This window comes from Sarcophilus harrisii, chromosome 4 (genome assembly GCF_902635505.1).
Source record: "Sarcophilus harrisii chromosome 4, mSarHar1.11, whole genome shotgun sequence".
In the NCBI taxonomy this organism is placed as follows: Eukaryota; Metazoa; Chordata; class Mammalia; order Dasyuromorphia; family Dasyuridae; genus Sarcophilus; species Sarcophilus harrisii.
In genome coordinates this window covers 338,627,937-338,652,365 of record NC_045429.1, presented here as the reverse complement: position 1 = coordinate 338,652,365, position 24,429 = coordinate 338,627,937, and the positions used below count along the sequence as shown (strand labels likewise).

The 24,429-nt window shown below is 40.4% G+C and overlaps 1 protein-coding gene across 2 annotated transcripts in view; it reads left to right on the top strand.

Annotated features, from left to right (window-relative positions):
• BRCA1 (BRCA1 DNA repair associated) overlaps nt 1-19,945 on the top strand; it is a 76,057-nt gene extending 56,112 nt beyond the window's left edge. For both annotated transcript variants that reach the window (XM_031966346.1, XM_031966345.1), the window contains exons 15-23: nt 799-1,088; nt 3,410-3,497; nt 6,011-6,088; nt 9,036-9,076; nt 10,464-10,547; nt 13,704-13,758; nt 18,320-18,393; nt 18,749-18,809; nt 19,397-19,945. In XM_031966346.1, the coding sequence (XP_031822206.1) occupies nt 799-1,088; nt 3,410-3,497; nt 6,011-6,088; nt 9,036-9,076; nt 10,464-10,547; nt 13,704-13,758; nt 18,320-18,393; nt 18,749-18,809; nt 19,397-19,518 (893 nt within the window). In that variant the 3' untranslated portion in view covers nt 19,519-19,945. The remainder of the gene's footprint in view (nt 1-798; nt 1,089-3,409; nt 3,498-6,010; nt 6,089-9,035; nt 9,077-10,463; nt 10,548-13,703; nt 13,759-18,319; nt 18,394-18,748; nt 18,810-19,396) is intronic.
• Nucleotides 19,946-24,429: the final 4,484 nt, after the last annotated feature.

Sequence of the window (24,429 nt, the reverse complement as noted above, 5' to 3'; positions counted from 1 at the left end):
TAAATGCTACAGCTTTGACACTTAAGACAAGAAAAGTGCTGGGAGCTGGATTGTTTCAGTTTAGCAGAACCCCATCCTCTCAGGAAAAATAGGCCAGAAAACCAGTCACTTCTCATCTGTAGAGGAAGGGACTAAATGAACTACACATTTGATGTCTTCTAAATCATTTTAATGGAGTGCAAATTTTATGACTTGTAAATCAGACTTTTAGTCAGTCCAAAAAAAAAGTTTTAAATTCTGAAAAGAACATTAGCACAAAAGGTGCAATTTGGCATAAAAAACGCCACATTTGGCCATGTTCATTAGTGTCTTTTAAGGGCCATCATAAATTTCCTGTTTTTATGCTTAATTCCCGATGGAGTAGCATTTTCTTAAAAGGTTTTAGAAATGTTCTGTTTTGTTTTTAATTTGGTAATGAGCTCTGATGACTCTAATGCACAAACTAATTGTACTTTGGTGAGTAAAATAGCAAAAAAAAAAAAAAAAAAAAAAAAAAAGGCAATATCCTCGTAACCTGAGACAACCTATTTTCATGGACTTTTTTTCCTACTTTATACAATAAGCAATTTATAGTTGAATACATTAGACCTGACATTCTTAACCTTTTTAGTGTCATGGATCCTTCAGAAAATCCAATGAAACTAGTAAACTCCTCAGAATAAGGTTTTTAAATGAATAAAGTAAAATACATTGGATTACAAAGGAAACCAGTTTTAACACAATTTTTAAAATAAACAAGTACACAAACTCCAGGTAATAATGACCCTGTAAGGAAAACTATTTTTCTTCTCTCTTTAGAAGCATCTCCTGAGTTAGAATCTGGAATCAAAGTGTACCCTGAGAAGACCAAATCCAGCCCCCAAGAGCATAAGGACACTGCCTTAAGAGATATTCTCAACCTGCCCACCTCAACTTCTGCACTAAGACTTCAGACTGGGCAAAGGACCAATCCTTCTGCTCCTAATGCTCCTGCTTGGAATGGGAAGGGGCCCCTGGAGGAGGCCTCTGCCTCAAAGAGTGTCAAAAAAGGAGGGGCAGGCAGCCCCAAAATGTCCCTGGTGGCATCGGGTTTGACTCCCAAAGAACACGTGAGTGTGTCCGAGTGTGTCTGGCCAGGTGCTCTGCTGCTTCCCTGGTAACTACACTGTTATATTCTTCTCGCAACACATTATCGTGAGGCCCTGGAGAGAGGGTAGCCTTTGTCAAGATGACCCTGGGAAGCCAGCCACAAGTCTACACCATGTCCTTTTTATTGTTGATTTTGGAAAAATCACTGTGAGACAGTTTTGTTTTCCTGGTTCTTGGTTCTTTCTTCATTATTTGACTAGTGGCTTTTTCAGGTGCTATCAGAAAGCAACTAGAGTTTGTATGGCCACGATCCAGGGCTTTTAAAAATTATTTAGTTGTTGTTGTTTTCTTTTTCATCTTCAGCAGAAAATAGGTGTGTCTCTCCTCTCTCCAGGAGGTAGTCCTTTTTTTCTTCTCCATCTCAATGTGCTTGGTGCTCCCCAGCATAAATTGACTGAATCTAGCTACTTCCAAACATAGTGCCAGACAGTGGCATTTGTCCAATGTTTATTTGCCTTTCCTCTGCCTTGTAACACAGTTATTCAGCAGCCTGACATGTCATTTCTAACCTGCAACACCCCCTGCTATTAGGAATTTGGCCTCTCCTCTGGCTTATCTTGCCAAAGGCAAGAATGGTTTCCTATTGTGGAAAAATACCCACTGAAATATTAAGGATGCAGTTAACCTGTTTCTGTTTGGCCCAGGTTTGAAATTCAGACACATGCAAGGCACTCACCTTCCCCATAATTTAACATAATTGGTATCACTTCATATAATTAAAACAACTTAGTAAATATTTCTTTAAGCTCCTGACAGCTACAGGGTGTCAAATGGGCTTAGGGAGTAAGCAATATTTATTACAAGCTGAATGAAAATATTCAGTAATTCTTTTTGGTCTCTCTTAATAGTGTCCTTTTTAAGGATAAGAAGCATCTCTAATTCTAACCTTCCTAAAGGTAACCAGTGACTTGGCATATGACTTTCTATGTGGCTAGAAAACCTTGCTCCAGAATTGGCTTCAACCCTAGGAGCAATAATAAATTAAACAGGAGGCTGATGTCTTTATGATAACTTTCTTTCTGTCTAACACTTAAAGCTCACATCTAGGCATTTGTATTTATTTAAGTCTCAATTACTTTTCCCACCCTGCCCAGACCTCATTGGATAAATACCAGGGTTCCCTTTGCTTTAAGGACCCAGCATTTCAGGCATTTTTTTAAACTAATTTTTCTTACCACTAATAGCTCTGAGCAGCAGATCAGTGCACAAGTGGCTTGGGTACATGTTGTCTTTAAAAAAAGAAAAGAAAACTTTTAAGCACTATTCATACTTGCTGAAGTGTGGCAAATTTATGATGAAGCAGCTGACTATATTACACATGATTAATTCCAAAGCTCACATTAAAATGATCTTTTCAGCAGTTACTGCTCTAACTGAATACTTCCATGGCGGGATTTCAGCAAATAATCAGTACAGAATTGCTAATGATTCTGGCAGAGGGCAATGGTAAAGAGAGGGAGGATATCATTAGCTTCTGTAAGTCAGCCCTTCTGTGAGCCCTGAGGTAGTGTGAATAGTCTGACAGCTTAGATGAATATAACCTGATCCCAATTACATTATCGTTCGATATATTAGTGGTAGTGTTTGTAGCATTAACTGGTAAATGATGGTGTTTGATGAACAAAGTTATTTACCAAACAGGAATAACCAGTTATGTGCTTAAAATAGATTTGGTTAATTTCTTAAAATGTCTATTGTTTTTTATATGCTTGATGGAGAATAGCTGGAAGGTGCTAGGTTTCTTTGGTGGAAAGGATGAGATTCTTCTCTCAATCTTTGTCCTTAAATGTATCAGAACTGATGATTGTGACACTGACCTTTAGCATCACTATGACTCTAATATTTTTAACCATCAGAGACTTGAATCTTAGTTTCATGCCATATATAGCTACTGTATATTTTTCTGTGAAGGTGGGATTTCTTGCTGTTCATAAATTACAGGCTGATAAATCTGAATTATAGTCTAGTGGAGTGTCACTGTACAAAGAAACTGTCTCAGGCAATCAAGTGATTTCTGCTATTTAAAGGCAAAAATCAATCCTATTTTGAAACCTTGGTTGTGTTTTTCATATCTCCTGAAATGGAATATTTTAGATTTTCATCCTGGAAGTTGTACTTTTTATTAAATTGGTGTTTATTTTGGTACTTCAGCTATGTTAGAAAGCAAATCTTTTTATCCCTTAACTGATGTGAATGCAAAGCCAGAATTTCTAATGCTCAAATCTGTCTAATATTACATTGGAGGCAATTTGATGTAATTCAGTGTTTTGCTTGCTTTCAGATGTTAGTGCAGAAGTTTGCCAGGAAAACCCAAAGCACACTATCTAATCAAATTACTGAAGGAACCACTCATGTCATAATGAAAACAGGTATACCAAGAGCTTTATTAACTGAGAAAATGTGTTAACTATTCCAGGTTAGAAGTATCTAACTAATGTAATTCAGTGGGAAGAAACAAAACAGACAATTGACAAAGAGTGTTTATTATTATTTTTTTTAATAACTTTTTATTGACAGAACCCATGCCAGGGTAATTTTTTATGACATTATCCCTTGCACTCACTTCTGTTCCGACTTTTCCTCTCCCTCCCTCCACCCCCTCCCCCCGATGGCAAGCAGTCCTATACATGTTAAAGAGGTTACAGTATATCTTAGATACAATATATGTGTGCAGAACTGAACAGTTCTCTTGTTGCACAAGGAGAATTGGATTCAGAAGGTATAAATAATCCAGGAAGAAAAACAAAAATGCAAACAGTTTACATTCATTTCCTAGTGTTCTTTCTTTGGGTGTAGCTGATTCTGTCCATCTTTGATCAATTGAAACTGAGTTAGATCTTCTCTTTGTCGAAGAAATCCGCTTCCATCAGAATACATCCTCATACAGTATCGTTGTTGAGGTATATAATGATCTCCTGGTTCTGCTCATTTCACTTAGCATCAGTTCATGTAAGTCTCGCCAATACTCTCTGTATTCATCCTGCTGGTCATTTCTTACAGAACAATAATATTCTATAACATTCATATACCACAATTTACTCAACCATTCTCCAATTGAAGGGCATCCATTCGTTTTCCAGTTTCTAACCACTACAAACAGGGCTGCCACAAACATTTTGGCACATACAGGTCCCTTTCCCTTCTTTAGTATCTCTTTGGGATATAAGCCCAGTAGTAACACTGCTGGATCAAAAGGTATGCACAATTTGATAACTTTTGGGGCATAATTCCATATTGCTCTCCAGAATGGCTGGATGTGTTCACAATTCCACCAACAAGGTATCAGTGTCCCTGTTTTCCCACATCCCCTCCAACATTCCACATTATCTTTCCCTGTCATTCTAGCCAATTTGACAGGTGTGTAGTGGTATCTCAGAGTTGTCTTAATTTGCATTTCTCTGATTAATGATTTGGAGCATATTTTCATATGGCTAGAAATAGTTTTAATTTCTTTGTCTGAGAATTGTCTGTTCATATCCTGACAGAGTTTTTAAAAGTCAAAATTAATTTTCTCAGCTCTAGGAAGCAGTTCCTCAAGATTTACTTGAAATTCAGGTTCATTGATTATTTATGACTCAGTTCCATTGAAACTAAACAGATATTTGTATTGTATTGATTGACTGTAAGTTTTAAATGTTTCTTTTCTTAGGTATTTTGTTCTAAAGATCCTAGATTTAAACTGCTCTCTTGAATACTTTATGAATTTTGATAAACCAAAAAACAAATCCTACTTTTTTAAGAGCTGATAAATTATAATTTTATTTTAAAAGTAATTGTATTATTCTTTTTACAAAGTTAGTAGCATGGGTTTAGAGACTGGGGGGCTAGAACAGAATTTTAAAAGTTCTATTTGTGATAACTTGAAAATTGATCAAATCTCATCTCTGTCCCTTCATCTCTGTGTAATGCTGGACATGTCACTTGACCTCTGGACTAGCTAGCCTCTCTAAAGTGCCATTCTACCCTGGATTTCTAATCCTATGAACTCGAATCCTATCCTGTGATAGAGACTTATCATAGAACGATGTATTATCGTTTGGCCTCAAGGAGGCCAAAAGTACTGTCCAGTTTTCAAGTGGCTAATGCGTTGGAATGTGTGAGTTTAAAGTTCATTATTTCATTGACTTTATCAGCAGTTAAACAAGAAACATTACAAAATTAAAATGTGAAGAATTTTATAAAGAGGGCTGTTGCTGATGATTGCTTGTCTGTTGTGTCTTAAGGTTTAATTAAATGCATTTCTCCCAAATGTTTTTGCCACAGCTTTCTTAGTTCTTCAAAGAGGCCTTTGAAATACTGGGAAATAAATAGAAATTTTTCTTTAGTTATTGCTTTCTGAAGTATTGATGTAGGAAAAAGAAAGAATCATGAGATCCTTAGCCTCCAACTGGCATATTTTTCCAGTACCCCTTTCAGGAAGGCTAAGGAGTTAGGGCTCTCCTGGTCAAAGTACCTAAATAATTAGGTACCCAAATTAGCTAATATGGGTAATCCCATATTATTTGGATTATAATTTCAGCGTTATAGCTTCACACATACTTCTTTTTCCTTCTAGATATAACCATCCACTGAAACAGATTTAGTCTCTCCAGGTATAGCAGCAATATCAGGCTATGCCATGCTGTGAATATTTTTTTTTAAGGCACTTGAGTAGTTTAGAATACAGAAAATACAGTGTATGAGTTACAATTTATAATAATCCATGTTTTCCCGTTTCTCCTGTGATGATGCAAACTCCTCTAGCTTCTGCTTCCTTCCCAGAGTAGGTAGAATTGCCAACCTTTCTCTGATGGACTAGGACCTTCTGAGCCTACTATAGCCAGACTTGTAGACTTAGTTATCAACTTCTACTGACTTCTTGTATGATTTTTTTACCTTGTAGATGCTGAGTTTGTATGTGAGCGGACTCTGAAATATTTCTTGGGCATTGCAGGAGGGAAATGGGTAGTAAGTTTTCTGTGTAAGTATAATTTAACATATACCCCCCTCTACCCTTTATGATTTGTTTTTTCTGTCTCTTTTCTTTTTTTTTACATTTAATGTCTTAACACCTAAGATTTCTACAGTTCTGAATCTAATACCCAAAAGGCCTTTAAGATTATACTAAATTGGTTTTATCTTTAATGTACATTGCTTCCTTCAGATAAGCAGGCAATGTTGGGGAAATGGGTTTCTTTTCACAACTAATAGGATCTAATCTGTTCTTAGCAATTTTAGCCTGTAAAGAAGGCTTTCTTTAGATACTAGGCTAAAATCAATGTGCATCAGACAATTTCTAACATTGAACAGCAGCCGTGCCTAAGGAAAAAATCTTTGCTATATATCTTTATAAATCTCTGATTTTTTAGGGTTGTATGCTATCCCTTCCTCTGCTGTTCTGCAAGTGCTACTTTTTTTTTTTTAATGGGTAAGCTGAGATAATATAATAAAAATGACAATTCTGCCTAAATTAATCTGATGTAATGCCATACCAATCAAACTACCAAAAATATTTTGTAGAGCTAGAAAAAATGATGAAATTCATCTGGAAGAATAAAAGATCAAGAATATCGAGGAAATCAAATGAAAAAAAAAAATGCAAAGGAAGGTAGTCTGGCCATACCAGGTCTAAATTTAAAAAAAAAAAAAAGTTTTGTGTTTTTTTTTTTCTTCCTCAGTTACATGTCAAAGGCAATTTTTTTATTATAGCTTTTTATTTACAAGATATATGCTTGGGTAATTTTTCGGCATTGACAATTGCCAGACCTTTTGTTCCAACTTTTCCCTTCCTTCCTCCCACCCCTTCCCCCAGATGCAGGTTGACCAATACATGTTAAATATGTTAAAATATAAGTTAAATACAATATATGTATATATGCCCATACAGTTATTTTGCTGTACAAAAAGGATCGGACTTTGAAATAGTGTGCAATTAGCCTGTGAAGGAAATCAAAAATGCAGGCGGACAAAAATAGAGGGATTGGGAATTCTATATAGTGGTTCATAGTCATCTCCCAGAGTTCTTCTGCTGGATGTAACTGGTTCAATTCATTACTGCTCTATTGGAACTGATTTGGTTCATCTCATTGTTGAAGAGGGCCACGTCCATCAGAATTGATCATCATATAGTATTATTGTTGAAGTATATAATGCTCATTTCACTCAGCATCAGTTCATGTAAGTCTCTCCAGGCCTTTCTGAAATCATCCTGCTAGTCATTTCTTACAGAACAATAATATTCCATAACATTCATATACCACAATTTATTCAGCCATTCTCCAATTGATGGGCATCCACTCAGTTTCCAGTTTCTGGCCACTACAAAGAGGGCTGCCACAAACATTTTGGCACATACAGGTCCTTTTCCTTTCTTTAAAATCTCTTAGGGGTATAAGCCCAGTAGAAACACTGCTGGATCAAAGGGTATGCACAGTGATAACTTTTTGAGCATAGTTCCAAATTGCTCTCCAGAACGGCTGGATGTGTTCACAATTCCACCAACAATGTATCAATGTCCCAGTTTTCCCACATCCCCTCCAACATTCCACATTATCTTTCCCTGTCATTCTAGCCAATCTGACAGGTGTGTAGTGGTATCTCAGGGTTGTCTTAATTTACATTTCTCTGATTAATAATGACTTGGAACATCTTTTCATATGGCTAGAAATAGTTTGAATTTCTTCAGTTGAGAATTATCTGTTTATATCCTTTGACCATTTATCAATTGGAGAATGGCTTGATTTCTTATAAATTTGAGTCAATTCTCTATATATTTTGGAAATGAGGCCTTTATCAGAACCTTTGATTGTAAAAATGTTTTCCCAGTTTATTGTTTCCCTTCTAATCTTGTCTGCATTAGTTTTGTTTGTACAAAAACTTCTCAATTTGATATAATAAAAATTTTCTATTTTGTGATCAATAATGATCTCTAATTCTTCTTTGTTCATAAATTCCTTCCACAGGTCTGTGAGGTAAACTATCCTATGCTCTTCCAATTTATTTATAATCTCATTCTTTATGCCTAGGTCATGAACTCATTTTTACCTTATCTTGATGTACGGTGTTAAGTATGGGTCAGTGCCTAGTTTCTGCCATATTAATTTCCAATTTTCCCAGCAGTTTTTGTCAAACAGTGACTTCTTATCCCAAAAGCTGGGGTCTTTGGGTTTGTCAAACACCAGATTATTAAAGTTACTGACTGTTTTGTCCTTTGAATCTAACCTATTCCACTGATCAACTAGTCTATTTCTTAGCCAATAATACCAAATGGTTTTGGTAACCGCTCCTTTTTAATATAATTTTAGATCTGGTACAGCTAGGCTACCTTCATTTGATTTTTTTTTTTCATTAATTCCCTTGAAATTATTGACCTTTTGTTTTTCTACATGAACTCTGTTGTTATTTTTTCTATGCCATTAAAATAATTTTTTGGGAGTCTGATTGGTAGGCAGTTTTTAACAATCTTTTTTTTGTTTGTTTTGTTTTGGTTTTTGAGTTCCAAATTTTCTTTCTCCCTCCTTCACATCCCCTCTTCCTGGGATGATAAGCAATTTGTTACAGGTTATACATGTTCAATCATGTAAAACATATTATTGTATTAATCATATTGTGAAAGAAGACACAGACCCACAGGGAACAAAATTTTCTAAAATACAGAAAATAAAAAACATTGTTTTCATCTGCATTCAGAATCCATCAGTTCTTTCTCTGAAGGTGGATAGCATTTTTCATCATGAATCCTTTAGAATTGTCTTGCTGAGAACACTTAAGTCATTCACAGTTGATCAATCATACAGTATTGTTGTTTCTGTGTGTTTTCCTCTGCTTTTTCACAGTTTACTTTCCCAAAAATGCTTCTTGACCATATTGTTGTCAGAAAGTTTTTTTTCTATTGTATATAATCTTTCTTTTTATGATCTTCTCTTCAGGGGTGGTACAGTCTTTTAAAGAAGGAAAGGTGCTGCCTGAGGTAGGTTTTTGATGTCCCAAAATAACCAAAGATAGGCCTTGTGCCAAGAAGTTTGAAAGACTTACTGGTGAAAGGCAGTGACAATGGTGAGAACACACTGGGCAAGTAGGAACCTGGAGTTAGCTCACAAAAGTGTCAAGCAAGCATTTATTAGGCACTTACTTCAGTGCAAGGTATTGGGGATCCAAAGATGAGTCCCTGCTCTTGGGGAACTTATATTTTAACAGCAGAAAATCTGTGATCATTCTCTAGAACTTCAAAAGGAATAGCTTTTTTTGGGGAGAGGGAGAAACAGACACCATAGAACAAGAGGGGAGAGACAGACTCAACATGACTATACATAGACACCTTCCCATTGCTGTGGTTAAAGCAAGATCTGTCTTTAGTAAGTCACTGGGACTTATTTAAAAGTAAAGTGACCTCAGGAAAAGGCTCGCTGTTGATCATTTAGGAGCCATGAGAAATAAATAACAGCCTGTAGGAGGAAGAATAATTCCAGAACAGAGCCGGGGAGGCACGTTTGCCATTTGTCCAATTTGATGCTTCCATGGCTGCCGGAGCTTCTCATGGCACTCTGCCCATCCAGGTGGCTCTGCAACTGGGCATGAAGGTGACCAAAGAGGTATCACATGTTGCTGTCCTAATACCATAGGAATGGTCACTCTGGAACTGGAAGATGCCCTTGGAGACCACCTAGTCCAATGTCCTCATATCTCAGACGAGAAAAGTTGGGCAGGAGCGATACATGCAGGGAGAGCTTGAGCTGAGCTCTTCTGACTCCAGAACTCTTTTTGGTGTCATGCTGCCTCCTTTTGTCCGAAACATAAATGCAAAGGATATCTGGCCTCCCTTCCTTTTCCCCAGTACTAATTAGCACTTTTTGGTTTGACTTTAACCAAGGACCTTTGACTTCTCCCTCTTTGCTCATTTGCTCCTTTCTCAAGCCCAAGTGGTAGCAACCTTCCATTCTCCTTCAAGCCCATTTTGTTTTCCAGGTTTCATTAACCATGGAAATTTCTAAGTTTCTCTTTAAAAGGCAGTATGCAATTTGATTTAAAAGATGGGGGATATTTGTTATCATTACATAGCAAAGTATTATCAGTTTAATCTAAATGCAAAGCAATATTTCGAGAAGAGATGGATGTTGGAAATTTAAATCCATTATGTCCTAATAAGGAGGGAAGCCAGTTGCAAGTTTTTGCCAACATATTTGCCTTGGTGAACTGCCTGCAGCAGCTGAGGTGCCAGTCATTTCATCTAGCTAGCCTGCCAAATTTAATGACCTTTGTGGACAAATAGCAACCCAGAAAAACTTAACCCTAAAAGTCATACAACTTCCAGCTAAAAGCCGAAGATCCATCTTTTTCTTTGTCCTTTTCTTTTACAGTGTGACTTTGAAGTCAGAGGAGATGTCATCAATGGAAGAAACCACCGAGGCCCAGAGAGAGCAAGAGAAAGCCGGGGAGTGAAGGTACAGCCACTGAGGAGAAGCCCTCCCTGAGAGGGGGGCTTTCCCTTCCTTAACCAGGAAGAAGCCAGCATGGCTTCTGCCCTGTCCTGGTAACTGCTCGTGCCCCGACCTGAACCACTTGCCCTTCCAGGCTTGCCAAAGGCTTATGCTCCTGGCTAAGACTTTCCATCATGATGTTTTAGTTCCATCTCTTTGGAGGGAGCGCAGCCTCACACTTGAGAATGTCCCCCACCCCACTGAAGTGTGGAAAAGTGATCGAAAGGACCAGCCCTAGGCAGGGCCTATCACCTTGAACCCAAGGGTCGGTCTGGCCTCAGAAACAACCCCATTACCTACTCAGCCCTTGATTAGGCTTTTATCTCCCAACACTGAAAAGAAGCTGATGTTATTTGCTTCCTATTGAGCTACCTTCTCAGAGAGCTGCACACAAGATAGCTAATTGTTTTGTTTTACCACATTGTGGGTAAGGCTGAGTTAGCCCTGGATCACCCACACACACATACACTTTAACTGTTCTTGTTGCTGCCTGCTTGGTTTTGTTTTTTTTCCCATGTGCAGGGACCTTTGGATGGCAGTGATGGAAAGTGACTGGTCAGAGTGATAAAACTGTGAAGACCCTAAATGTCACAGTGGTTTTTCCCTGGCAGGGAGAAATGTATTTGCTGAGGAGCTCAAACTGCAAATCTCTTATCTTCTCATTAGAGGCCCTTGTCAGTGAATGTCAACCAAGCATAAGATTTGAAAATATCCGATCATTAAACTTTTCATGTAGCACTTGGCTCAGACAAGATGCCTACATAGAACTTGAGCATTCCGAGTGGCTTGAGTCCGTGACATTCCCAGCCAGGGGCTTTAGAGGCCATGCTGTTAAGTCACATATTTCATTCAAAAAGGTGACACAGTTGGTATAAATGGGATCCATCACTTATAATGAGAGTACAATTGTTCCTTTTCATTCAAAAAGCTATAAAGTGACATTGAAGTGATAGCCTGTGCAGCTCATTTTAACCTCCTGTTGGATTTTAAGCTCTTTCCAACTTTAAGGGAAAGGGAGAAAGGAGTGGAAGTTTAGCACATTTTCATAATTGTCCCTTTTGAGCAGGGGGAAGGGACCTCATAGAATGCTGTGAGTAGCATGATACCCTCTTCATCTTGGAGATTTTCTCTTGGCCAAAAAAAATGGGATTGTCATTTTTAAATGTTACTAGTGTCCTCTCCTCACATAACTTTGAAAAATCATCTATTTCAACATTCAAGAGCATTTATTAAGCATCTCAAGTATATTCAATTTCCAAAAATGCGTATTTTCAAAAAAGACTTTACTCTGTGATAAGGTTTAAGAGAAATTGGGAAATCACCTGTATAAGGTGATCTGGGCTCCTTTCCTTGGAGACCAAACAATCAAAGCAAAAGAAGAAAATTACTTCCCATGCTGTTTGGAAAATGATAATGTTTTCTGTACCTAACTATGAAGGAACTTTGGGCTCAGTACAAAGGCAAAGGAATGATTACTTTCAATAGTAGGGAAAGGAAGGATTCTCCCAAACCCTTACCGTGAGATACCTATACTGGAGAGATACAAAATGAAAGAAAGAAAATTATAAACTAATATTGTAAGGAATATTGATACAAAAATATTGAATAAAATATTAACAAAGAGACTACAACAGCATGCTAAAAGGAAAATGCAGTCTGATCAGATTGGATATTTTCCAGGAATTCTGGGTTGATTCGGTATTAGGAAAACTATAAATATAACTGATCATATTAATAACAAAAATAGTAAAAATCACATGGTTAATAGATATAGGAAAAGCTTATGTCAATACAATATTTCTTTATATTAAAAAACATTTAAAGAGATAAGAAATACAGACCATTCCTTACCACAATTGAACTCGATAGCATGGTGTTCCGTAAAGCAAAGGACTCTAGGTTTTCAATAGAAATTTCTGGGAAAGCAGTAAAGGAATATGGTAGGAATTATGTTTAGACCTACATCTCACATCATTTATCTTCATAAGTTCCAAATGCTTTAAATGATGTAGATGGTAAAAATCATATAAGCATATTAGAAGAACAAGCAAAGAGATAGCATTCAGAAACGAAGATTAGGAAAGAGTCTCTGGTCAAACAAGAAATAGAGAACATCACAGTAGATAAAATGAGCAATTGAGGTTACAGAAAGTCCAAAATATTTTACATGAATAACAGAGAAAAGAGTTGACTTCCAGGAAAAATCACAGTAAATTCCTCTTCTCACTGTCTGTTATCCAAGGTATAGAGTTGATAAAAATGTATAGAGTCAAGTGCTTTTCCCCAATAGATAAACAGTCATGGGGCATCTGGATGGCCTAGAACTGTCATAGAACACCAGTCCTGTAGTCAGGAGGACCTGAGCTCAAATTTGGCCTTCCTAGCTGTGTGACCCTGGGCAAGTCACTTAACCTCAATTGCCTCAACAATAACAAAATTAGATAAATAGTTTGCCCATTAGTCGACAAACATTAAATAAGTGATTCCTGTGTTCTAGGCACTATGCTAAATGCTGGGGATACACAGAAAAAGGTGAGGTCAGCCCTCTCTTTCTCAAGAAGCTCAAATAGCTAGGTGCCTACAATTATTTTACTTTGCCCACTGCCATGCAAGATGCTGGTGATACAAAGACAAAAATTAAATAATTCCCACTCAAAAAATGTTTGCATTCTATTGGAGACCACATGTACCTGAATGATGAAATACATAACAGTCCCCAACATGAGAGCTTGCCAGAGTGATATAGAGGTTTACAAATGTTTTAGCACACTTCATCTTTTGATCAGTCCTACCAGGTGGACAAGATAGGCACAATCCTCTCCATATTATAAATGAGGAAATGGTTTAATTAAATGATTTGCTCATGGTCACAAGGTTAGTAAATGGGAGAGCTGGACTAGGAACTGAGGTCTTCTGATTCCTGGTCAAACCTTTCTGCTGTATGAAATTGCCCTTGGGTAACTATAGGCAGAAAGAAAACAGTGCAAAAAGATTTATTGTTTCTAAGAAATAACAGTGGAAGCTATCGTATTTAAAGGAAAAGAAAAGTGTTTCTCAAGAGCTTCATTCAGTGACTAAAGAATTCTTTTAATTCCTTGATTTTTATTTCCTTTTCCCTAGATCTTCAAGGGCCTTGAAATCTGTTGCTATGGACCATTTACAGATATGTCAACAGGTAAAAGACTAAGGGTCTACATAATAACATTCTCCTGATAGCTGTTCCTTTGCACCAACCAAACCTAAGGCAAGAAGAATATGGTAGGATCAACTAGCCTTTGTCCATGTCCAACTTCTCAAAGATTCAGATTGATGAGGGTTCCCAGCCTCACCAGCTTTGAGATTAGAGATTTTCCCGTACCCAAACCTGAAGTAGAAAAATGAGAAATCTTACATTTTTTTTTAAACTCTTGCTTTATGAAAAAGGGAAATTAATCGGTGAGGGGGAAGATGATTTAGGTGTTTATAATAATTGAGAATCAGACTGCATTCTCTACCCACACATTTCTCCTAATACTTCATTAACAAGAAAGAACACATGGCTGCAGTTTGACTTTGGGGTGGGTGCCCTCCATAGGCTCAGAACAGCAGTATCGGAAGGAATGCTTTTGATAAACATTTTCTAATTTAAATTTCACCTAGATCACTCTATGCATCTCGTTATAATGATTCAGGTGATTCTTCTTTAGACCAGAGATTCCCATTTTATCTCTTTCTCACACACACATACACACCCCTCCCCTGATCAGATTCCATAGCTGAAGTCTCCTTCCTCAACTTAGAGGATGAAGCCTATATCAGTGATGCACTGAGTCAGCCACCAGGGAGGCCAGCAGAGGTAGGCTAAATATTTTTCTTTTGTCTTTAGTTTCTTTTATTATTGGCCATTGATGGGGCTTTATTAAATTTCCCGACCTATTCTCCTTAAAACATTTGAGATTAATTTGTTCTTTTATATAATGAAAACTTGCCTGAAGCATGTCCACCATACTTCCTTCAGGAAGGTTTTGTTTAAAGTTCTAATAGCCTGGTCTCAGCCATCCCCAACTCCTCTGACCCTCATTCTTGTCACTTATATTTCTTACTAATCTGTAGACTGATGAGAAGTGAAGACTATATAAAACCTCATGCAAGAATTTATGCAGATATAGCAAAAAGTTAGGTCTCCCATTTGTTGGCTCTTCCTTTCATTCTCCTTGCGAAAGTTACACAGTGAATCACTTCTGCAAATGACCCGACTTCAGAAAGATCTTTCTGGCTGCCACTATCCCATAAGCATGTAGATTCTGATTCTTCTTAGCATGGTGCCACTCTGTCCAGGGTGGCATTTATTTTTTGACTGAATGAATTATCCTCCTGTCTCTTGACATTTGCAGTAATTGCCACTAAGTGTGGTGCTCTCTTCTGCCATGATTGTCAATTACTGACTCAGGCTTAGGCGAAAAGGTTCCCTTTTTTCCCCCCCCTTCTCTGTAGTTTCTAAGCCAGTGATTTAGCAAATTAATATAAATTATCTTGGATATTTTTTTTTCCACATATCTCATTCATGAGAGATTGTCAAGTCTGGTATCTCATTTGTTGAGTCTCTACTTTCATCATGTATTCTACCTTTTAAAATTAAACCCTGCTAGCTTTATAAGTAGAGTTTCCAAGTTTGATTAAAGCTGTCTTAAATCATTTTCTCTTTCTAAAAAAAGTGTGCTTTTAGTAAGCAGTCACCAATTCAGTGAATGATCATCCCTCTAACTAAGGCTTAGAGAGATTGCCCTGGGTCACAGCCCCCTCAGCAGTGGAACAGCTACTAAAATGCTTTTATTCGTTACTTTAACAAACACCTGTTGAATATCTGCTATTTAGATCCACTAACTACATGCTACCAAAAAAAAATAATAAGAAAAAAACAAGGTTTGAATAAGTCTTCTCTTTCTCACAACTTTACAGACTAGCTATGGGATGAGACACAAACAGAACTGTAATATGAATGCCACATTGCATTATACATGTCCTAGAGAGTTGCAATGCAAACTACAAACAGAAAGATTATTTCTAAAAGGGAAGATTTGGAAAGATTTCCTAGTAAAAATGACATTTAAGAGAGCTTTAGGATAGATGGAAATTCAGCAGGCATGGTGGAGAAGGAAAAACATCTCAGTCACAAGGCACAGTGTGGTCAAAGGGAGTAGCAAGCTGGGCTATGTTCAGGGAACAGAGAGTAAACTAACTTGGCTAGAGCTTAGTGTAGGAAGGTTCGTGATAAAAAAAAGGGGGGGGGGGAGGTCATGGGATCCCAGGTGGTGGGAGAGCATTGAATGCCACACAGTAAAAGTTCCTCTAAAGACCCTATAAAGCCACAGAAGAGATGAACTAAGAAATGTTGTAACCAGAGCTAGACATATTAACAATCGTGTGAAGGATGGGGATGGATCGGAGGGGAGAAAGCAGTGTCAGGAGAATGCATAGGAGGAGGCTGTTGCAGTAATAGTCCAGGGAAACCTAAGAGGAGGGGATGGATGTGCAAAGGTAGGATTGGCAGAGTCTTGGTTGACTGGATGGGGAAGGAGGAGAACCAGCACTGCACATGTGGACGGTGGGTTGGATGATGAGAGCACAGAAAGGACCCAGCCATGAGACAAGCAGGCTTACCAGAGAGGTACAAGTCCAGCACTACATGGAGGTGATGTCAGAGTGGGTGGGAAAGAGCAGAGCCCCACATTGAGAAGTCACCATGTCAGAAAACTGAGCAACCCCCAAAGGAGACAGAGAAGTTAGGAAGCTAGTAAGAGATCCAAGAGGATATAGTAGGAGGGCATAGTCAGCTCTGCCAGAAGCAATATGAAGGTCAAGTGAGATGAGGAATAAAAACAAAGGCTGTTGTTCAGAGTTGACAGTAAGTCATTCATGACCTTTTGAGAAAGAAGTTTCAGAGGGAGTGGAAGGAAGGGGTTGGAGAAATTAATGGGTAGTTACTAGATGAAAGCACCAGGTTCACACAGCCTTAGCTAAAAATTTAGTAGTAAAAGGGGGAAAAGAGATGGTGTAGTAGCTGAATGGAAATGAGGGGCTGCTTTAGCAGATTAGGGAGACTTGATTATGTTTCCAAAAACAACTGGAAAGTCAGAAACGGAAAGTATGTGAGAAAGAGGAAACAATTATCAGAGTACACCCAGGTCCTGATTGTGCCAAAAAGAATGAGGTCTTAGGGTAGAGGAAAAAGGATTGACCTGTATGGCTAATGATGAAAAAATCAGGAGTCCTTGAAATTCCAGAGTAATGAATAGTAAAACAAAAATAGTGGACTATGTGGTCAAAACCAGGATTCTAGGATTATGGACAAATGACACCCTAATGAGTTGAAATGTACTGAAAGGATAAACATGGAAGAGGCAAAAGGAGATCACGTGGTGGGCTTGACATTGCTGTAAATCCAGGTGAAAATGGGATCTGAAGTAAACTGCCAAGATGTGAATGAAGTGGTATGGAAAAGGATGTCATTAGCAGTTAATGAACTGAAAGGTCACCTGGGAGTCAAATGGCTCTATTATTTAACAGCTGAGTGAGTTATAGCCAGACAACTTGTGTTCAGATATCCCATATGACTTAAGTCATTTCATCTCTGGCCCTCAGTTTCATCATCTACTAAATGAAAGGGCTGTATTTGGGGTCCTCTAATATTCCTTCCAATTTTGAATCTGTGATCCTAATTAGAATAGTCCAAAAGAAGTTCAAGAAATAAGGACTTCAAGGGCAGCTAGGTGGCGCAGTGGATAGAGCCCTAGTCCTGGGGTCAGGAGGACCTGAGTTCAAATCTTCCTAGCTGAGTGACCCTAGGCAAGTAACAACCCCAATTCACCCCCTAAAAAGATGCAGGTGACCACTTGCCAGCTTTGTTCCAGTAGGCATTGGTCTGATTTGGTGGATTCCATCTTCCTTCTGATTTTGAGATGATGTAATGTTTGGGTAAAGAAGAGAAAATAATCCCAAACCAGATAAGAGAAACATTTTTTTTGAAAGATTGAGGAAGTAACAGTGACAAAGAAAGCAAAAGATATATTTCATTATTCACCCTTTTTTGTAATCCTGTTAGAGGAAGTGGGAGTAGGAGGGATGAGAATTCACTCTAGAATTCATTAGAATGTGTATTGGTCATTAGTTAATTGTCCAAAATGTGTGCCTCTATGAAGCCTTGTCCCCAAGGCTAATTCCCTTTTGTTGTGGCAAGTTGGAGCAACTAGACAATCATGACAGACTTCTTCCTTCAGTGAAGAGTGTTTCAGGGTATTTGACAAGAAAGATGCTGGGGTGGACACAAAGAATGTCAGTGGAAAGGGTTTTTAGAGCAGGGGTTCTGAGAGCATGATGGAGTAGCTTATATGATAGACTACATGGGTAAGTAGGTAGGGGGTGGGAGCCTGCTGAGGGAGCCTCCTTGGACTTGTTGCTCCTAAACAAGCTAGGTCATTAGCATTAATGAGCCAGTACAGCAGGAAGTAGATAGGTGGGCTTATACAGTGGAGAACCTGCTGAGGGAAAAACCCCACGGTAACTCCAGAGGGTTTGGCATGTTGATTCCCTGAAGATTCTCCAGGAGATCATGTCCCCTAGTCTAGTGTTCCTTTAAAGGCAGGAGGTGGGCCTGGTGTGGAAGGGACTTCTTCCTTGACAACAAGAGCAGAAACAGTTAAGAGCATTAACTCTTAATGTGAGCGTCGTCAATGGTGTGGTTTATGTGACCCCTGCAGATCAGCTCGAGTGGATGGTGCGACTGTGTGGGGCTTCGGTGGTGAGAAAGCCTTCCTTGTTGAGACCCAGGCTGGTGAGTGTTGTGTGTCAGATCAAGGGGCTTGGGCTGAAGGACAAGATGGACTGCTTGCTGAGGCTCTTGTGGGCCCCTGTGAGCACACCCTTCCCCCTGCCCCATGTTTTTCAGTTTGAAGAACCCTTGGGACCACAAAGAAAGAAAAGGTGCCTTGGAGATGAGCTTGTCATGCCCCCTTGCTGGACAGTGTTGGGGGGGGTGGGGCGCTCCCATGGCTCCCTAGGGAGAGCCAGTGCCAGAGAAGTGGGGCGCTGTTTCCCAGCAGCAGACCCTGGAGTGGCATGGCCAGACTCTGCCTCTTTCCCTTCCCCTCTAGGACTGAGATAATGGTTTTTCTTCTTGGGTATCACAGGGTTCTTCTCCAGTTGTGGTTGTGCAGCCCGATGCCTGGGAAGATGACAGCAGCTTTGAGGGTAAGGCAGACTCCCCCGGACTACATATAACATTTTAAGAGCATCTCCGATCTAGATCTGGGAAGGAGCACAGACCATTGAGTCCAGCTCCTGTCACAGAAGAGGAAACCTGTTTGGGCAGGGGCTGCAGGTCACTCAGATGGGCTACATCAGAGTCGAGACCTTAGTGCTCTGACTCACTCCTCCTTATTTCCTCTGTAGCATGCCTCCTCCATCAGGGCTTTTCCTGGTGATTGTGAATCTGACTCCAAATATAGTCTGTTGTTACTCCACGGTAGCAGAATCTCTCTCTCTTTTTTTTTTTTTTTTAAAGCAGTTTCTAGCACAGTCTCTGGCATATTGTAGGCACTGAACAAGTATTGATTGAGTAACAATAAGAGGGCAAAGAAGTGAGACTTTGCACAAGTCCCCTGACAGCCTACGCTTTGATTTGTTAGGGTCTGTGATAAGAGAGCTTCAGACTAAAGTGTTTGCTGGGGCCTCAAAAGCTCTTGCAGCAAATTCTCAGGGGGGTGTCGGCCAGATCCTAAAATCTGAGTGCCGGAGGGCACAATCCTGATTTCTGGTTCTTTTTGTGTCATCCTCAGGAATCGGGCTGATATGCGAAGCGCCTGTAGTGACCCGGGAGTGGGTGCTGGACAGCATCGCCTGTTACCAGCGCCAGGAGCTGGACACCTACTTGATAGCCCAGACCTCAGGCTGCTGCTGATCCTACAGGGCAGGAGGTGAAGACTTGGTCTCCCTGTACCCTCCCAAGGCCAGCCCCAGGAGCCAGCTTCCCTGGCACACGAGGTTTCTTCCATTTATCCTGGCCTTGTGCAGTCCTGATTACAAAACATTTCATGTGTATGTGCCTTTTTGAAAGACTTTCTGCTTCAAAGTCTCCTTTTTCAAATCCTCCTTGAGCACAAAATGTGGTGATTTGTCACCTACAAAAGAATTTAAAAGCAGATTCTTCACAGAGAGAAAAGATGCTGATTCATTATTTATCAAACAGCCCTGTCTCTGCTTATTTACTCCAGGGGAGGTCAGATACAGTCATTTGTGAAAGTGACTCCAGGGCTTGGGGCTTGAGGTTGGGGTATGTGCTCAGCCTCCTGGGGGTCATTTGTTTCCCTGCTTTAGCTGATGTGAAATGTGAACAGGGGAGGGCTCGGCTTTCGTTGGGAGGAAGAGGCTTCCTAGGAATCAGTGTGACATCTTAAACCCTAACCAGACTCCCAACTCTATCCCTACCCCTAAATATTCACACTGGATGATTTTGAGCTGTGGAGGTAGCTCTTTGTTTTCCCAAGTGCCCTACTGAATCATTTAAAGGGAATTTAGGGGAACAAAAATGGTATGATTGAAACTGTAGGGGCACAATGTGCAGAACTTCTGGAAAAACATCCTCCAAAATCTGGCCTCTAACTGGTTAATCCCCAAAGAAACTCTTAACACTGGTGTGCTGGGTCTCAAAGGAATCGCTTCTGTATTTCACCACTGGTAATAAATAACATTTATGACCACAACTCTGATATACAGCATTAATTTAAAAATATAAGATCTTTGATATGAATATTTCGTGTCTCTAAATGACAGGTCCCAACAAGAGGGGTGATACTGCTTTTCTTAAGGTGAAAAAGATGCTGAATCATAGAGCTTCATAAATAATTTTCCTTGCTGAAGAAAAAGAGTTTCTATAAACTTATTTTCCAAGACCATTTATAGTCGTGTGAAGGACTACTTCTTCCCCAGAACCTCACTGTCCCTAGCCAATCATGATTTGATTGTGCAAAGTAGGTTTTGTAAATATTGTGATATCCAACAGCAAATAAACTTGATGGCAAATGCTTCTCCTAATTTAGATTGTGATTGCTGTCATAAACACTCATCTCATTTGTCTTCACACCATCCTTTGGAAGGAGGAAGCTTCCCCCCTGCCATAGTATGTGCGCTAAGCAGAAATGACTACCCTATCCTGAGAGGAACCATCATTATTAGCCCCACTCACCCATTGGTGATCATCACTTAAAATGGTCCCTGAGAGATGTTGGCAGGAAGATGGGCCGCTATAGAACTGATCACTCACTCCTTTGGTCAGAGCCAGGAAGGAGCTGGAGGAGACTTGGACTGGAACCAATATCTGCAGCATCTTGACCCCAGTGCCCCTTCTTCCCCTCCTGGGCCAAACCAAGTCCTCTCCACCACCTCAGGTCCCTTTGGCTGCCCACAGAGCTAGCAGCACCCTGTTGTCTTGTCCCCAACTACTCGTAGCCCCCTCAGGGGTTTTCTTGGTAGGGAGACTGGAGCGCTTTGCCGACCCCTTGAAGCAGGTTGTGGTCCCTTTAAACTGTATTTCCTATTGATCTGTGATCCTCTTCAGGTTCTCAGCCCCTCTTGGGGAAGGCATATTCTCTCCCCCCCCCCCCAGATAAGTTATCTTTCCGGGATGCCAGAGCCTTTGATTCAATTAGAAACCCTAATCAAAAAGCATCCCTTTGAAGTGTTGTTAATTCCATAGGAGATCAGGGCTGTCCCAGCTCCCACCGGGTCTGACCTGCTTGGGCTGTCCCAGCCCCTACCAAGACACCCAATATAACAGCTTCCATCCATGAAGATCTTTTGCAGATGGACTTTGGTAGCTCCCTTTACTGCCAGGACCTTATGTCTACTAACAACTGCATTCTCAGTGCAGAACTCCATTTTCCCATAGCTCTGCCACTATAGAAGTCAGCCTCTTGGTATCGATCTAACAATAAACTTTCATTTTGCAACTAATAATTTGGGAATGAGTGAATTCTTTCACTCCTAGAACCTGCAGCTGATGTAATGGGGATTCTTAATAACTTATAGCCACTAACCTCTAGACCACTCAAACAGCATTGCCAGCATCCACCTTCATTTACAGAGGAGTAAATTGGGGCAAATAAACAGCTAGACCAGGTAGACAGTGCTCTGTTTGTGGGCCCGCATAGCAGTCTCGGCTTGAGCCGTCTGTCAAACTGCCACGCACTTCCTTCAGGAAGCATCTGCTGCTGGAGAGGAGAGAAGGGAACCTGGGCTGCCATCAGCTGCCCCTTTGGACCCTGGCCTTGATTTCAGTCCCAGAGTTTAAAATAACAGCAATGGGGAAGTGGAGAGGGAAACTGACCCTTTATCTTTGTAGAAAGATTCTCCTTAACCATCCTATAGCATCGCTACAAGGAGCTCATTTGACCCTCACAATGGCCCTTGGAAGAAGGTACTATTGTCCCCATTTTACAGATAGAGAAACTAAGGTCATCGGGTCACAGTGTCTGAGGCTGCATTTGAACATGGGTATGGCTCATTCTGGGTCCAGTAAATGGCCTGTCCACTAGGCCACCTAGCTTGTATTAATACTTACTACTCTCTCCAAAGGGCAGAGAAAACCTCTATGAAAGTCAGCTCTAAAACCCATTAAAATGTTTTCAATTCAAAGGGCCCAGTGAGAAACTGTCTGATGAACAAAGACTGGACTAGCTCAGTTTGGGAAGGCTCATCCCCAGGTTGACTGCAGGGCCATAAATTTTTCAGCCCCAACAATTCCCAGATCATCAGAGTCCATGCGGAGGGAGAGCCCACAACTAAAGAAAATCTTCGACCCCGGAATATAATACTCTCTGGCTGAGATTAAGCACCTCTTGGCAAGCACTGCCAAGGAAGCCAAAGGCACGAATAAATGGGACTGGGGCCTGTCCTCCTGCAGTTTACAATCCTTTTACCTATCCCTCTAAACTGTAAAAGCTTGAAAATAAGCCTGCTGAGAGCTCCAAGCCTTCCTCCAGAGGGAATTAACCATGTCTGGGCCCTGCGTATAGGAGATGTTTAAAACCACTGTGGGTTGGTTTGCTTTTTTAAACAGCCCTGTTTTAAAGCAATCTGCTCCTTTTGGACACTAGCCTTGACCTTCACCTCCCTTCCCCCACCTATTTGCCAAGGGCACGGCAGCCCCCTCCCCATCTCTGATCTTGTTGCTTCTCACAAAAAAATGAGTCCGTGCAACCAGAGCTGGCAAGGAAGGGGGAGAGAAAAGGGAGGATTATTGTGCAGGAGCAGGGAGGCAGGCAAGAAAAAAGCCCCGGAGGATTATCTCTCTCCTGAAAAATGCAAGCTGTGTAGTCAACAAAGTATCTGCTCCAAACACTCAGGAGAGAAAAGAAAGGAATCAGTGTTGGAGCCGGCCAAAACGGGGCCGGTGAAGGCTGGGAAGGACAGATAAGGGCAACCCAGAGGCTGAGGCACCGAGAGCCCAAGCCGGCCCTGGCAGCTCTTCCTGAAGAAAATATGGGGGAGAGGATAGAGGGAGGAAGTGTCTCAACATAATCCCCCAGACATCCCATACATTTGTTTCCAGCAAGAAAAAATAAAATGCTTTGGCCAATTAGGTGAGGCAGCCAGCTCCAGCTGATGAGAAGGGGAAATCAAGGAAGCCTTCCTCTGAAACAGAAGTGGGAGGTCATTTGGGAGAGATCTGAGCTTAAAAGTAATAATAGCTGACATTTATATAGGGCTTTCTCTGTGCCCCTTTTTAAAATTATCTCATTCAATCATTACATTATTATTATCATACCATTATTATTCCCATTTTACAGATGAGGAAACTGAGGCAATAAGGTTAGGTGACTTGCTTGAGGTAACTGGGCTAGATTCTATGCTGACTCTAAGGCACACTGCCTTAGACAACATTGAAGGAATCTCACTCAGTGGAAGCCTAACCCCCCCCCACCAATTGCCGATAAAATGACCATTCTGAACTCCAAATCTTTACAAAAATCCAAAGCAGGATTATGCTTTGCCAGGGAACCTCTCTCCTTGGCACAGCTGCCTTCCAGGACTCCTGCCCTCCTGCCAAGACAAGGTGAAGAGACCCTCTTCTCAGTGATTACCTTTTACTATTTCTCTGTCAAGACCTTGTCACTCGAAAGCCTGTCTTCCTAGCAAAGCTGGCTTCTCAGTGCCAATAAACTTCCCTTTTGCCAGTCAGACTTCTTGGGTTCGTGAATTCTTTCACATTTGATCTGCAAGCCGAGGGGATTCCCACCCCAGTTCTCACAACTCTCTGCACTGCCACTAACCCCATCAAATAGAGCACTGGGCCTAGCATCAGGAAGACCTGAGTTCTAAATCACTATTGATCAGAGAAATGCAAATTAAGACAATTCTGAGGTACCACTACACACCTGTCAGATTGGCTACGATGACAGGAAAAAATAATGATGATTGTTGGAGGGGATGTGGGAAAACTGGGACACTGATACATTGTTGGTGGAACTGTGAACACATCCAGCCATTCTGGAGAGAAGTTTGGAACTATGCTCAAAAAGTTATCAAACTGTGCATGATGAGGTACGAGAACAGAGTGGGAGATCTCCTCTGGTCAGTGTGAAAAATTCGAAAACCCAAAATCTGTGTGGCAAAAGGAATTTAATTACACTGGGAAGTCAGCCTTCTCAGTGGGCAAGGAATATAGCAAAGGTAGGTTACACCGAGAAGATAGCTTCAGCAGTGGGCAAGGTCCAGTATCTTCAAGGATAGGTTGACTAACCTTTGGTTATATTGGGTACACCTTGGCCTGGAGGCTGGGCAGCAGTTTGAGCCATTCAGTAGAGGGCTATTG